This window comes from Lepidochelys olivacea, assembly GCF_965140295.1.
Source record: "Lepidochelys olivacea isolate rLepOli2 genome assembly, chromosome: 6".
NCBI lineage: Eukaryota > Metazoa > Chordata > Testudines > Cheloniidae > Lepidochelys > Lepidochelys olivacea.
The window spans coordinates 30,157,869-30,173,168 of record NC_140416.1 but is presented as its reverse complement, the minus strand read 5'-3'; the positions used below and the strand labels follow the sequence as shown (position 1 = coordinate 30,173,168).

The window sequence follows — 15,300 nt, the reverse complement described above, 5'->3', positions numbered from 1 at the left end:
AGCAACAGGCTGAGCAGGCCAGCGGCGTAAGATCAGCATTTTAATTTAATTTTAATTGAAACTTCTTAAACATTTTGAAAACCTTGTTTACATACGACAATAGTTTAGTTATATAGTATATAGACTTATAGAGAGAGACCTTCTAAAAAACGTTAAAATATATTACTGGCACGCAAAACCTTAAATTAACGTGAATAAATGAAGACTTGGCACACCACTTCTGAAAGGTTGCCGACCCCTGGACTATATAATCATAATGGTCTTTTCAGGCCTGAAAGCCTATTTATTAAATCTATGGAAACAATGGAGATATGCTGATTTACATCAGCGGAGAATCTGACCCTTTGATTTTAAGCAGGTCTGGCTCAAGAACAATGATGTATAAGTACAGTACCTACAAGGAAATTCCCCTTGTTTAAAAAAAAAAAAAATTAAGCAAATTGACTTTGGGACGCGGACGTGTAGTAACAGCACATGGGGAGGGAGCACTTTTCCTTGCACGATTGCACTCTGCCTTGCACAATACACAGGGAGGACACTACATAATAGACGGAACTTGGAATGCTCCAAATGCTTAGTACACACAGGGCCAGATTCACTTTGTCTAGAGTGGAGAGTGGTAAGTGATATCCTGTCCCCAAGCCCCCAGAAGTGACAAATGTGCCACAGAAGAGGGCCAGTTGTGATATCGCCACTGCCTTCCACTAAGCATTCCTTTCAGTCAGGGGCAGGTTTCAGTTTGTGGCCAGGACTCCATGGGCACTCCACTGCTAATGGGACGTATTGAACAAGTTTGTATCCTGGCTAGGTTTGGTAATATGCCCGAGTTGTTTAATGCTGCATACTTCGGGGTTGTATTAGCCCGTTCTCCCTAATCCTTGGCAGATTTTCTGACAGGATCTTTTCCCCCCCAATCTGTACTCTTCTGCCTGAATAGCTCCAGGGCTGAATCTATTCCATTAGCTAATTGTTTTCCATAAATCCATTTGTAGGAGATAAGTAAGTGCCTGATACTGCCCCTATGAGAGTTTTGCTCTTGTCTTCAGTAGGATCAGGATCAGTCCCCAAGTATTATTATGTCCATATTGCAGAAGGGGGTACTGGCACACATAAGTTTAGTGACTTGCCCAAGGCCACATTGGGGAGTCAGTGTCAGAACTTGGACTAGAACTCACTAGTAGCAGGCTCCTGGCTCAGGGTTAGAATTAGACCACTAGACTGTGTCTCTCTGGCTCACTGTTATGGTTGATATAATCAGCAATGTGGGGGGTTTCTTGTTCATAAAGTTTAGATAAATTTTCAACCACCATTTAAAATATAATGTAGAATGAACAAGCATGGAAGAGAGATACCAACAAATATCCACAGTCAGGAAGTGCCCTTGTAGAACCTACTCCAGTGAAATAGGAACTGCAGTTGAAAAGCTGTCAAGCTTCTAGATAGACAAGATATTAAAGAAGGACAGAGAATACAGAAAGGGGGAGGAGTGAAAGGATAGTCAGTGGCATTTGTTGGTATCGTGCACATATCTGTCCAAAAATCATTACATTCATTAATCAGGGTCCCAACTGTCGATTATAAGAAAACAAGATGATTTTATTTTAAAGTTGGGCTATGAAGTTCATGTCCAGATCTGGATGCTAGTCCCCTGAAAGCATGGAGGCATTTGGATCTGGGATTTGGGCAGTGCTCATTATAGTGATAGGCGCTAGCTTTAAAGTTTGGCTCTAGATTCAGATCTGATCTCTATTTCTCCCGCCCTTCACATCCAGAGTTTTACTTTGGCCTATTATGGGGACTGGAGACTGTCACAAATTCCTGATCTGGTTCCAAACCTCCCCAAAGTTCAGGGATGTCCAGAGCCAGGATTTTGGTTCAGACCCATCTCTCTTTTATTTGTCAAACATTCAGAAATTATTTGAGGCCAGACAAAATGCTCCTTTGAAGCCCTGTGAAGCTTCCAGTCAGCTGAACTATACATGATTTTTTTTTTTTTAAGATTGGCTTTAAATAAAAGGTGATAGTTAAGTTGTGTTGGAAATCTGGCCTTCTGAGAACAGATGTAAGGCAGGAAAAGGAGAGACACAGAAGAACTGAGCAGTTTAAAGTAGATGCAGCTGCTGTCAGCCATTGTGTGCGCTTTGATGTCTGCAGAATTGCTGCAGTCCACTGATGAAAATTGAAGGACTTGCAGTATTTCTAAAATAAGATGGAGTTTCTGAATGGGGTTCAAGCACCTCCTCTCCTTTTGCTCTGGGGGCTATATAGTAAAGAGTTCACAGCATAGGAAGTTGCTCCCTAGAATGCCGAGACTGCAATGGTGGCTGGGCTTTGTGAGGAATATGTACTGGGAGGGAGGTTCTGTGAGCTCCCCTGCTCATCACACCTGTTCACAAGCCACTCACAGTTGAGTCCTGTATGTTTCAATAGCCTATAGATAATTGGAAACTTTAACTAGTAAATGTTTGTAGCTGCACATGGCATTGTAAGGGTAGACAGAGACAATGCCAACTGAAATATCACACTTCTGTCTGAAATACCGTTAGGTACTGATGTTCCAACTAACACCTAAGAAGATCAGAACCAAAGTAGATTAGAAGAACAAAATATTTCCTCTAGTCTTTCTGTTTGTTGTTATGCACATTTCACTGTACTTGGGATGGAGTCCATTTTGTGGTTTGTCTAGCATAGTTGGTCAGTTTCCCCTGCTGTGGGTCTGGGTCTTTTTCACAGCAACAGGGGAAAGCAAAACATTGAAAAAATAAATGATTGTAAAACTACAAAATTGGCAGAGATACACAGGAGCAGGCATAGTTAACTTGTTTGTTTGTTTGTTAATTCACTAGATTTCAAGATGACTCAGCCCACGTAAATGTCATGCTTAATGGCCTCAACTGATCCCCATGCAGGCTAGAGAGAAAAATGTCCCCCCCTTCCCCTCCACCTTTCATAGCAATGCAAAATTGATCAGGTGCAGGGTTTTCATTACTTCCTCCAAGTCTAGTGTTTGCCAAGGTCTGGGGTGCAACCCCTGAGAAGGTGTGGATGACTAGCTGGTGGGGTTAGGGGGGTAGGCCAATCTCTCAGTTGCTTTCCAGAGTGAGCAGTTGGTTATGGGATCGAACCAAGGGAATTGTGGGCATCGATTCCACCACCCCACACCAATTCCCATAATACACAGTGACAATTTCCCATAAGGAGGTGTTCCAGAAGGCAGAGCAGAGGGCATTGGGATGCCTTACCACTGTGCAACATGCTTTTGCTGATACAGCTTGATGCTGTGTGGACTCAATGCACCATCACAAGCGGCTGAGAGGGAAGTAATTACGTAAGTACGTAAGTAGTATTGTTGGTGACAGAGTTCTTACTGGTACTACTTTCTAGTGTATAGACAAGGCCTCAGCTTAAAAAAAAAAAAAAAAAAAGAGAGTAGATTTCTAGCTATGGTTGTGAAGGAACCTTCAAAATATGAAGTGAGCCTAAATGACGCATAGACATTTGGCTGAGTTTCCAGAGAATCTGCCTCGATAGCTTTAAGGTGTGAGCTGCCGCTGCCCCATCTATTCCAACGGGTCTAATGACGATACTTTAAATGTCAAGATTGTTCCCTACTTCACATCAAAGCATGTGGGGGGGGGGGGAAATCAGGTTATGAAGTTCTACCCCAGCATGCCCAAAAGGAGGTGGCACAAGTGAGGTGGGCATGGGAGATGTGTAAACTGACAGGTGCTGGCCTTTAGCAACACATGGCAGGGCTGCTGGGTGGGGAGAGGGCTCGACTGGTTTGATTTTTTTTTCCCTTGAGGAGAGCTCAGCTTTCAAACGTTTGGGAAACACTTCATTAGTCTGTTCCAGTAGGGCAACTCCCCTGTTTCCTTAACCAGTTAGCAGTTAAGCACTAGAACGCCTGTGAGCCATACCACAGGACATTTAACAAATACATATGAAGAATTAGTTGCTTTACCAAGTCCTATTTTCCGCATGTCAAAAGCTTAAGAATCGATGACTGAGATCCAGTCGGAAAATACTCCTGCTTCATTTTCCTTTCAAGCTAGGATGTGTGCAGAGCTTTTCCAGTAAACCTGGAAATGGCTCAATAGAGGGAGTGCTTGGACTCTCGATGTTTCCAGTAAAATCCTGTCATTGCGTATCACATTATCATCCATCATACTATCATATCAAGACAGAGTGCCAAATCTGAGAGAGGCTAGAATTGCCCAGCTCCCAGGAAACTGAAGCAGCCTGACTCTTTGAGATCTTACACCTTTGCCTTCAATGCCCTGCTTGTATCTCCACTGAAGCATGACACCTGTGGCTTTAGATTAGCTGTCTGCTGAGCTCTGTGTAAGCTTGAAAGCTTGTCTCTCTCACCAACAGAAGCTGGTCCAATAAAAGATATTACCTCACCCACCTTGTCAATCAAAGACAGAACAGTGATTGGTACAGGATGATGATGGCCCAGATGGTGGCTGGGTCTGAAAGGGAAAGGTATTGTCCTGTCTTCCTTTAGCAGTCTGGAGAGCATGGCAGCTTATAGAGAACGTAATTGTGGCAATGTTAATAATAAATGTTGTGAGGTAATGGCAGCCAGAGCACATTAAATGAAACAGCATTCATATGTGCATGTCAAAGCAGGGCCAAAGAGTATCCTGGCTGTCCTGTCCTATTGGTAATCAGACTGCTGATTTCTTGCTACATTGAGATATTTGGGATTCAGTTATTTTAAAATATTGTCTTGGGCTTTGCATATATTCCCCAGTATCCTTTGTAGAGTCTGTCCTCACAATTACAGTTTCTACTATAATTTGTTTTAAAAGTCTTAAGCCGCATGACCAAGTGTTCTAGGTTTATAGCAGTCAGCTCTGCAGGTCAGGAAGATGCAAAGTAAGGGGGCCTGATTTTGATCTGACATATCCTAGTCTAAATCCACATTGAAGCCACTGAAATAAATGGTTTTACACCAGGGTGTTAAACCAGCATCAGTGAGAGCAGAATATCAGGCACAGGGATGTTGTACGGTGCTAATGTTCAGTCGCCACTTATGTTTATTCAAGTGATTTTGGGCTGTGTATGAGATGGATGACTGTTCTGCTGGCAAATATTTTTATTGGTCTATCAGCCACAGTTGTTCATCTGTAACTAATACTGTTAGTATTGCAAATCTGAGCTCTTACAGTCCCCACAGAGAAAGTGGAAAGAGGAAATTCTCTGCGATACTCTTCTGGTTATCTTACTGCAAAGCTGGAAAAGATTAGAAACTGCAGTTTATGAACCACAGCTGGGAACTAACATGCCTATGGACCAGGGCTCAAAGAGCAGATCCCATCTGAGGCTTTTTTCCTTTGGAAACGAAGTACTCCATGCTACAGATGCTGATCCTTTTTCTCCTTCAAAAGCAGGTTTTAAGGATTATAAGTAGGTAAAAATCTCTAATTCGGTTCTGAATTCATGTAGCTGTGGAGCAGATATGCTGTGCCTTGAATGTACTTTGTTATATTAATTCATCCTTAAACCCTAAATTCCTAGGGCCAGATTCTCAACTAGGGTAAATTGGTATAGCTTCATTGAAGTTGAGCTACACCAATCTACACGACGGGGGATCTTGTCTTGGGTACTATATGATAGGGCAGAGATTTTGTGGTTCTCATCCATGTGCTCTGAATGTTTCTCCCAGAATGCATGCAGACGTCTGGTTTTTCCCCAGAAAATTGTGGTATTGGTCTGTGTTGGGGTAGTATGACGGGTAAAATGCATGAGCTGAGTGTACCTGGAATGCTGCTTTAGTGTGATTTCTGGCTAACTCTCTGCTGAGCTGTTCTTTTGGCTTTTAGTGGGGTAGGTGCTCTGAGATCTGAAGCCTGTGTAGAATCTGCAGTCTTCCCCACTCGCTCTCACCTACATGTTAAACAAAGCATCCCCGCTGAATCTCCGTCCGTGGTTCTCCAGCTGCAGTAGAGGTAGAATTCCCTAACCACCCTCCCCAACTACCTGCTTGGAAAACTGTACTTTGTCTCTCTCTTCTGCAAATGGGGCTGGGCACCTGAAGCCCCTGAGCCTGATGGAATATTGCTGCAGCCTAATGGCAGTCCTGAGCAGGAAGTGGAAAAGGACTGGTTTGGGGATATATGGATGGGGGGGAATATGTGATTATAATTGCGGGAAGGAAGCTGGATGATGCCCCACATGCCTGACTTCACAGAGGCACTGTAAAATCCAGAGGATGCCAAGGGTGGGTGCAGCCCAAAAGCAAGCACAAGAAGTTGGGTGTTGATGATATCTGGGGTCCCGTAGAAACCTGTCCCCCAAAGAAAGGAGGTGTGTGTTGGTACCACAGTATCAGTACATACAAAAGAATTCACTGATGTACCCATATATTTCCTTTTAGCACCTTCCCTGCCCTGTTTCCCCTGCCTCTGCCCCTTTCCTTCCCCACTCCTACTCTTGTTTCCCCTAAGCTTCTGTACATGGCTGCTGCTTTCCCTCCAATTTCCCCTACCAGCTGTAATTTGCCAATTCACAGTGATGTAACAATTATGAATGATCAGTTTGGTTTTTGTTCTGACGCACTGTGAACATGCCATGCACACTCTGTTGTACAGTAAATGCCCCTGGCATTTACCAAGATTTAGTTGCTTGGTATATGTTACATTTGAGTCTTTTCAGTGCAAAGAAATGCAAAGGGAAGCGATGAAAACATATTCAGCGCTCCATGACTCACTCATTTCCTTAGCATAAATTCTTTCTCCCAAAGTGGGAAAGAGACTGATACACTCCACTGCCCTGTGTAAATTGCAGAGGCATCTGCATGCAGTTTTTCTTTCCACCATCCCATTTTTCCCTCTTTTCTCACTGTGAGGCTGGCTTGCTCAGTTTGACTCGGCTTCCCGTTTGCCACGTCTGAGGGGCTGAGTAGCAGAACATTCTGTGCTGCTTCACGACTCTGTGGGGCTGCCTTGCAGAGCATCACAGAATGAAGAATTACAGCCACCAGCGGAAACTCATCGGCGCTTAAGCTCCAAGGCACTGCATTCCTCACAGCTTTTCCAAAGAGACTGATTATTTTACCATGACTTTTTACCGTGGACCAATCATTGTGTTGCCAATGAGACCATTCTGCAGATAAATGTACTGTAGATTTACCATGTGTTAACTCAGCAATCCTGTACGTAAAGCTCAAGGAAATGGGAAACAAAAGAGGGCTTGTAAAGGGAGCTGATCTGCAAGCACGGACTGTGGTTAGAAATAGTTTTTGCCAACAGTTTAACAGTTAATGTGACAGTATACAGTCACAGGGCCTGATCCAGCTTCTGTTAGAGTCAATGGTAGTCTTCCCATTGCCTCCAGTGGAAGTTGGATCGGCCACATATGGACAAGGGAAACTTTCTCTCTTTGGCTTCCACTAGGGGCCTCCTTAAAGGGCAGTCTTCCTCTCCTTCATGACAAATAGCAAAAGGAGCAAATCAAAAGGACTCCACCCAGTAACAGTCCAGAATGCCTGTGTGCTTCCCTCATGCACAAAGTCCAGTTGTATGTAAAAATTCTACACTTGGGCTGTAGCTACAGACTGAATATTCTCCTTGGTTCGCTGAAGCAGCAGGAGTGTGGTGTGGGATGGGGCTAAGGTCCAATAGGCACTAGAGTTTGGGGAAATGCAGAGATCACATTTATGAGCCCGTGGAACCAGCTCAACGCATCGAGAATGGTCACCTCCATTGTGGCATTAGGTCACCCAGTAAGAAGCCCCTTACCTCAATTTCCCTTTTCCAGGCACTTCCATCATATGTGAGAAGGTGGCTCCACTTGGGATGCCCACCTGCAGCAGGCAATGGCACAACTGGTGGTCTGCCTCAGTTTCCCCTTCTGGAATCCCAGTAACTCTACACAAGCTTTCCACATATCACTAGTCCTTTGTAGAATTCATTTATTACAAGAGCCCCACAACCATAGTCCAGAATTTCCCCAACACAGCCCAAACAGTACGTTCACTTTTCCATGTCCCAGCAGTCCGTCAACACACCCCTGTTCATTCACTCTGGAGCACCTGGCTCTGGCCACTGTCGGAAGACAGGATCCTGGGCTATATGGACCTTTGGTCTGACCCAGTATAGCTGTGCTTATGTTCTTATGTATAGCTCCAGCATCTCTCACCATGCTCCAGCTTGTCTCGGGAGGAGTGGCTCTGGCTTCTCTCACCACACCTCACCCCAGCTTCTCCAGCTGAGGTGCTTCCCCACCCTGTTTCCTTCTCAGGGCAGGTTCTAGCTTGCACCTGGGGATATCAGCGGGCTCACCCTGCCATCATTCCTCAGCCCTCTCTGGCTTTCTGGCTTCAGCACTCCAGCTCAAAGAGCCAGCACACGTCTCTCTCTGCTGCTCTCAGCCTTCAGCCCTCTCTGGCTCGGGGAATTTTACAGGTTACCCCCTGACTGCTTTTCTCTTTCTCCAGCCTGATCAGGCTCCACTGCTCAACCAGGGAACTCTCATTGCTCCCTCCTGCAGGGGGTCACCTCCTGAAGCTCTCAGTCCAGCTTGGCTCTTCCTTTGGATTCTGGATTCTCCACTCTCCCTCTGTGGGCTCTGAACTCACCCTCGCTTTTGGGCTGTCTCTCATATTTAACTCCGAGGGACAGCCCCACTCTCTTCATTACACCAAAATAGGGCTCACCTGGACTGGAAGAGGAGAGTTGGGCCCAATTTCATTTAAGGGGCCAGCCACCCTATTACAAAGGGATTCTTCTTAGCTTGGCAGCAGCACTCCTATCCCACAGCCATAGCTGCACACCAGGACTAGTAACTCTACTGCCATTGGCTGCCAGCACCCAGTTCCCCTCGGTGACCTTAGAGAGGGGAGCCACAGAATACACAGTCACCGTTAGTGCTGCTTTAGGCAAGCATTAACTGTCCACCGACCTCTCTTTCAGCTTGCCTACAATCTGGGTAGTGAGTGGGAGTGGTTTTCCTCCAGCCCTTCCTTACCTATTCCTGACCCCACTCATTTCTTCTGCATGGTACAGGGGAAGAAAGGGGGGGCAAAGGTGGCTATGCAGAGTGGGAAGGGACCCACTTCTGTGTATAAATGGGCCCACTGGGGCTCTTTTTGCAAATTGGCTTCCTTCTGCGCCATTCAGCAAGGAGAGCGTATGGACTAAAAATGATAATTATCCAAGGCTTGAAAAGTGAATTAGACCTGAGAGGATCAAATTCCTCCCAGAACTTCCTGGGATTACACCAAGGAGGAATTTGGCCTGAGCTCCTCTTTCTGTAAAGGGCTCACATCGGAGGATCTTGCTCTGGTCTGTGTCACTTTGGTAACACTGTGCCCTCTTTTTCCTCTTAAAATACTCTTGACACCTATCTCTAGCTTTCATATTTCAGGTAAACATTGCACTGTCCTTCACTCCTTGGATTTAATTGGGTTTGAACCATTCCATGTTACTTAAGTTAATGAAAAAAGAAAATGAATGTTTGTCTACTGACTGGACTCATTTCTGCTCCGAGCTTTGGATACTATACAAGCCAATGCAATAACGTTCATTTTGACAGGAAAGCATATGTTTAACCACTGTCTAATGTATTTGGGTATTTTGAAGTCTGTTAATCCATTCTGAAATGCTTCCTTGACCCCTACTTGACTCATTGGCTTACAAGGAATTTTAATGTAGTAGCTACAGTCCAATTCACTGTGAGTAAGTAAAAAAGGCATTATGCGAGGTTGACTCATTATGATAAACATAATAACAATATCTAGAGCTGCATGATTTTAAAAATCTCAGCTTTACAGATAATGGCATTTGGGTGCAAAAGTTATTATTTTTCTTCCTGCAAAAGACACCACATCAGTTTGACTGGAGATTCCCAGGTTCTCCTGTAACATTTGTAACATTAGATTTATATTGTACAGCATGTCTCACCCCAAAGCCTTTAACTCCATCAACTGTCTTTCATTTGAATCTAAAGATGTTGACTTTATATAATCTGTGGCTTCACTAATACAATACGTACAATTAGATTCCATGCTTATGAGATAATAATCTGCAGCTGCCAATTGAAACATTCTCTAGCAGCAGCAGCTATCCAGTCTTTTTAATTAAAACAATACTAAAATATTCAGTCTCATGTATGTGTGTGTATATATATATATATGATTAACATCACTGCCTAAAGTTTAAATACTGTACTTCAGTATCTTACATTATTGACGTAAAAGCATATTTTTTCTCCATGCCCTTGGTGCACATGTATGTGCAAAAAGAAAAGGAGTACTTGTGGCACCTTAGAGACTAACCAATTTATTTGAGCATAAGCTTTCGTGATCTACAGCTCACTTCATCGGATGCATACTGTGGAAAGTGTAGAAGATCTTTTTATATACACACGAAGCATGAAAAAATACCTCCTCCCACCCCATGTGTGTGTGTGTGGGGTGGGGGGGGCTGAGAAAACCTGGATTTGTGCTGGAAATGGCCCAACTTGATTATCATACACATTGTAAGGAGAGTGATCACTTTATATAAGCCAGCAGGAGAGTGGGGTGGGAGGAGGTATTTTTTCATGCTTTGTGTGTATATAAAAAGATCTTCTACACTTTCCACAGTATGCATCCGATGAAGTGAGCTGTAGCTCACGAAAGCTTATGCTCAAATAAATTGGTTAGTCTCTAAGGTGCCACAAACCCAGGGGTGTGAGTTCAATCCTTGAGGGGGCCATTTAGGGATCCATCTTCTTTTAATTGGCCCGGGGGGTCTCACTAAGAGCTGCAACGTCAATGTTGAGTCTTGCCAGTTCTCTGGCAATTATGGCAGTTCTTTCTGGGCATTCACTGTGCTGAGAGTCCATAAGGGTGTGGACATTCCATGTGGCAAATATTGGGGATTGGTCCTGCTTTGAGCAGGGGGTTGGACTAGATGACGACCTGAGGTCCCTTCCATCCCTGATATTCTATGGTTCTATGAATTGGACTGGGAGTCAGGTGGCGTGGGTTGTAATCCTGGTTGTGCTGTAGACTTGCTGTCACTTAATTTCTATGTGCTTCGTTTCCCAATTGTAAAACAGGGATAATGACACTTACTTTTTGTAAAATGCTTGTAAATCTCTAGATTAAAAGTCTTTTATCGGCACATATTATTATATTAATTATTAATATATTCTTATAACTTTATATCATTATACTGTAAATTGTCAATTAGTACAATGTATAATATAATACAAACTGAATTTCTTTTGCACCCTTACATGTAGTAAGTTGCATTACAGTATATAGAGTGTAAAGATTGGGCTTGATTTTGAAGTCTCAGTGAGGTCTATCAATCAAACCCAGTTTGAAGAAAATCAGTTGAAAGGTTCAAGATTATGAATATCTAAAATTGAGTTTTGAGAGTTTGAGAGTGAAGACTTGAATTTTGAGAATCTCGAAGTTTGGTGATCACCATTTTGGGTTGATCCCCTGATAACCATGAGACTGGAATGATCCTGAGCAGGGATAACCCAAAGTTCTAAGCTACCTCACTGATAAACTGACCTAAATAAATTACTGAAAAAAGTTTCAAGATGCCCATTTTCAGAAGTACATGATAACTAAAATGACTTTATCCAGGACCCTCAAGGAGACGTGTACTCATCCTGAGTGTACCGAGAAGGTGCAGCTCAGCAGCTCCTTAAAGAGTAATGGTTACCTTTTATTATCAGACCATAAATCTAGAGCACAAAATTTGTATCTGGATGTCAGAACTAAAGGTTCACAAATGTTGGCCCATCTTTAGCTCTAAGGGTTAGAATAATGCTTTCCCCATAGGTCATGTTTAATGAATTAATTATTTGGACCTCTTTACGTGTTACTGGCCAGATGTGTCCTCATGACCTATGTAGAATATTGATTTAGACAAAATTAAAAGAGAAAGAAGTATTTAACTGAGGAGTAGAAAGTATTTTTAGAGACAACTTTGAGAAGGCAATAGGAGTGGTGCAAAAAACCAGTGAACTGCATACAGTATGCATCCGATGAAGTGAGCTGTAGCTCACAAAAGCTTATGCTCAGATAAATTGGTTAGTCTCTAAGGTGCCACAAGTACTCCTTTTCTTTTTGCGAATACAGACTAACACGGCTGTTACTCTGAAACCATACATTTCTTTTGGCATTGTTGAGTTTAGATGCTATTCCCTCTTCACCACCTCTGGCAAGAGACCACAGAGGTAAGGCAGTAAGTAATAATGGTTGTAATACCTGTAGTTTAATGGTGGTGTGTTGAGAACTGTTCAGTGCTATTCATTTCACTCTGTGAGAAGCTGCTATGGATGCATAAACCCACCAATATGTTTTAAAATAGGTATCTGCCTTGGGTTTTAGACATCAGTAAAATATTCCCAGCTGTGGATGCTCAGAAGCAAGTCTTGTGAAATCTTTGCATTTTATTAAAAAACAAAACAAAACAAAACAAAAAAAAACAACTGCCGACATCATAGCCAAGATCTACTCCAAATACTTCCAGCTGCAGTCGAAGGGATGACTCATGCTGAAAGCTGAGGAGCTTTGCTATGACTCTTTCACTTAGTTCACATGATTTTTTTTTTTTTTTTTTTACATTCCTGTCTGTTTTTCCTTTCTTTAAAAAAAAAAAATGAGAAGGAGATTCACCCAAGGAAAATCCATACGAGGATGTGGAGCTAAAAGGCCGTCACGCAGGCCGAAAATCCCAGCAGCTCTCTGAGAATTCCCTAGATTCTTTGCACAGGATGTGGACGCCACACGACAGGAAGTACACATCACCTCCCCAGGTAATTCAGTACTTCTTAGAGTATAAGCCTTCATTTCTTACTGTGATTTAAGTTATTCTTAACCTTTTGCAAGAGAATCAACCAGGGCATAGCAGGAACAATAATTGTATCCAAGTGAGAAAAGGCATAAAGAAAAACAGTTTAGACAAACACTTCAAATAGTTACTGTAAAAACTTAAATGGCCATAATCTAGATACTCTTCAGCATCAATTTACTGTAAAGGTTTATTGTTACTTGGAACAATTCTGATATTATTGAATATATTAATTGCTAATATTTAGAAATGCCGATTCTGATCCAGCAGCTGTTGTAGTCAATGAGAGTGTTTCCACTTATTGTAATGGGACCTGTATCAGGCCCTAAACCCTTTTGATTACTGAGCCTTTCCCTACATCCATTCAAAATTCTCCACTGGGCTTTTAGAAAGATCAGAACAAAGACATGTTTTCATCTTGTGCAAGTGTTGTTATGTGGGGCTCACTGAGCAGCAAGGTAACTTATGTTGTATTGTAAAATAGTTTTTATTGCCAAATTTAAAAAAACAAACAAACACAGTATTAAATGCATAATGAAGAAGGAGAAAGACAAAGTATCGCACCTTTTCCCCCAAAAGAACAAAACAAAACAAAAAAGGAGAAGCCTGAATGCCTACATTCTGGTCCTGACTTGGCTAGTGTGAATAATTTACAGCACAGTGCAAAGACCTGGAAGTCAGAGAGGTCTGCATTTTGTGGAGAATATCCCAGAGTAGTCCAGTTTTGTGTGCAAATTGTGAAATGGTGTTGTTTTTTGTTCAATATAGGAGAATTTTCACTCAAAAATGGTCCTAGTCTCAAGCACAAATGTAGATTTAAAATATTTGCATATATAATGTTAAAATAATATGCATGTATTACTTTGACATTCAAAATTTCATTTTGGTCAAGATGTATTTTTGCATTGAATCAAGCAGACATTCACATCAGTTTCATGAAAAGGTCACACAAAGCCACATTTCCATCTTGTGACATGGCCTCAAACCAAACTGGGACTATTTCATCACTAAATTAAATATTTTGGATCTTTTTGGCACCATGGTCCATAAAATTTTCGTAGTGTCAGCGTTTACAGTTCACATGATGGTTCAATTATAAAACAGGAACACTGGCAAAAAAGGAGGACTAAATAAGGCCAGCAAAGTGTCACTGAAAAGGCAATGACAGATGCAGAATGAGTAAGAAGACAGAGAAGAAAAAAATTGTAGCCCCAACAGAGATGAAAGAGTTACCACAGCTGATTATGATGATTTACTTGTATTATGGTAGCACCTCGAGGCCCCAAATGAGATATGCCCCACAGCGGGCCCGCGCTGTGGTTGGCAGTGTAACAGATACATAGTAAGACACAGTCCTTGCCCCCAGGAGTTTGCAGTCTAAATAGACAAAAAGTGGGAGAAAGGAAGGATTATTCTCCCCATTTTACAGGTGGGGAGGTGAGGTACAGATTGATTAAGTGACTTGCCCAAGGTCACACAGGAAGTCTTTAGTAGCAAAACCAGTAAATGAACCCAGATCCCCAGAGTCCTAGCCCTGTGTCATAGGCACAAGACTGTCCATCCACTGATAACTTCTTTCTGACAAGGGACTAGACTAGAAATTTTATTTAAATTCTGTCATAGCTATGTTGTCATTTTGCCTAGATATAAAGCAAGTAGGTAGCTACTATAGCTCATCCATGAACCTGTAGGATTTTTCAGTGATTCGAAGTATAAAAGTCACCGTCTCCTGAGGAACAGCCACTTTAGTTACTGTTCATCACCCAGTTTTTCCAGTGCTAGCAGCATAGCTGGTATTTCCTTAAAATCATGCATCATGATGAACAATATGGAAGAGATCAGGAGGTCAGCAAGCTTTGGACAATCACCTCCCAGCTGAATTCCTTTCACTAAGCTGTACACTGCTGATGATTTTTCTGGCTTGAGGACTTGTGGTAAGCAGAGACCTCAGAAACACTGGTCTGCGGTCTTTCTGAACCCCACTGTGGTTTTGATCTTCTTTCTAATATTTGAAGGATTCAGATTTAAAAAAGGAAGTGTTTTATTGACGGCATTGTGTCTGTGACACAAATCTCATGTATACCTGTCCCATGTATACCAAAAAAACATGCTTAAGTGTATAGAATATGCAGCTCCTGGAGCTCTTTAAAGAATAATGGTTGCTGCAGGAATATGAGACCCCAAAAGTGCTGGTTTGGGCTGTAATTGGTTAATCTATTTGTTTTAAGCAAGTAGACTTCTTACTGTAGCATGTTAGTAGCTAGTTGGTTTAATAGTAAGATTAATAAATATCACATAATAGCATCTTTCATCTGAGCATCTGATTATACTCTAGAAACCTTGATTAGGCCTCTTAAATTATCTGAGGTAGGTACAGTAATTATCCTGATGCAGGTAGGTAAACTGAGGCACAGAGAGATTCAGAAAGAGGCTTGCACACATTTAAACAGTGGCTGGGCTGGAAAAAGAACCCAGGAATCTTGGCTCCTAGTCC

The 15,300-nt window shown here is 42.4% G+C and overlaps 1 protein-coding gene across 12 annotated transcripts in view; it reads left to right on the top strand.

Moving 5' to 3' along the window:
• Positions 1 to 15,300, top strand: part of DENND2B (DENN domain containing 2B) — a 297,272-nt gene that overhangs the window by 199,348 nt on the left and 82,624 nt on the right. For 9 of the 12 annotated variants that reach the window (XM_084630242.1, XM_084630241.1, XM_084630235.1 and 6 more), the window contains one exon: positions 12,620 to 12,771. In XM_084630242.1, coding sequence (XP_084486368.1) covers positions 12,620 to 12,771 — 152 coding nt within the window. The remainder of the gene's footprint in view (positions 1 to 12,619; positions 12,772 to 15,300) is intronic. The other 3 variants (XM_084630245.1, XM_084630237.1, XM_084630238.1) reach the window with 1 other exon arrangement.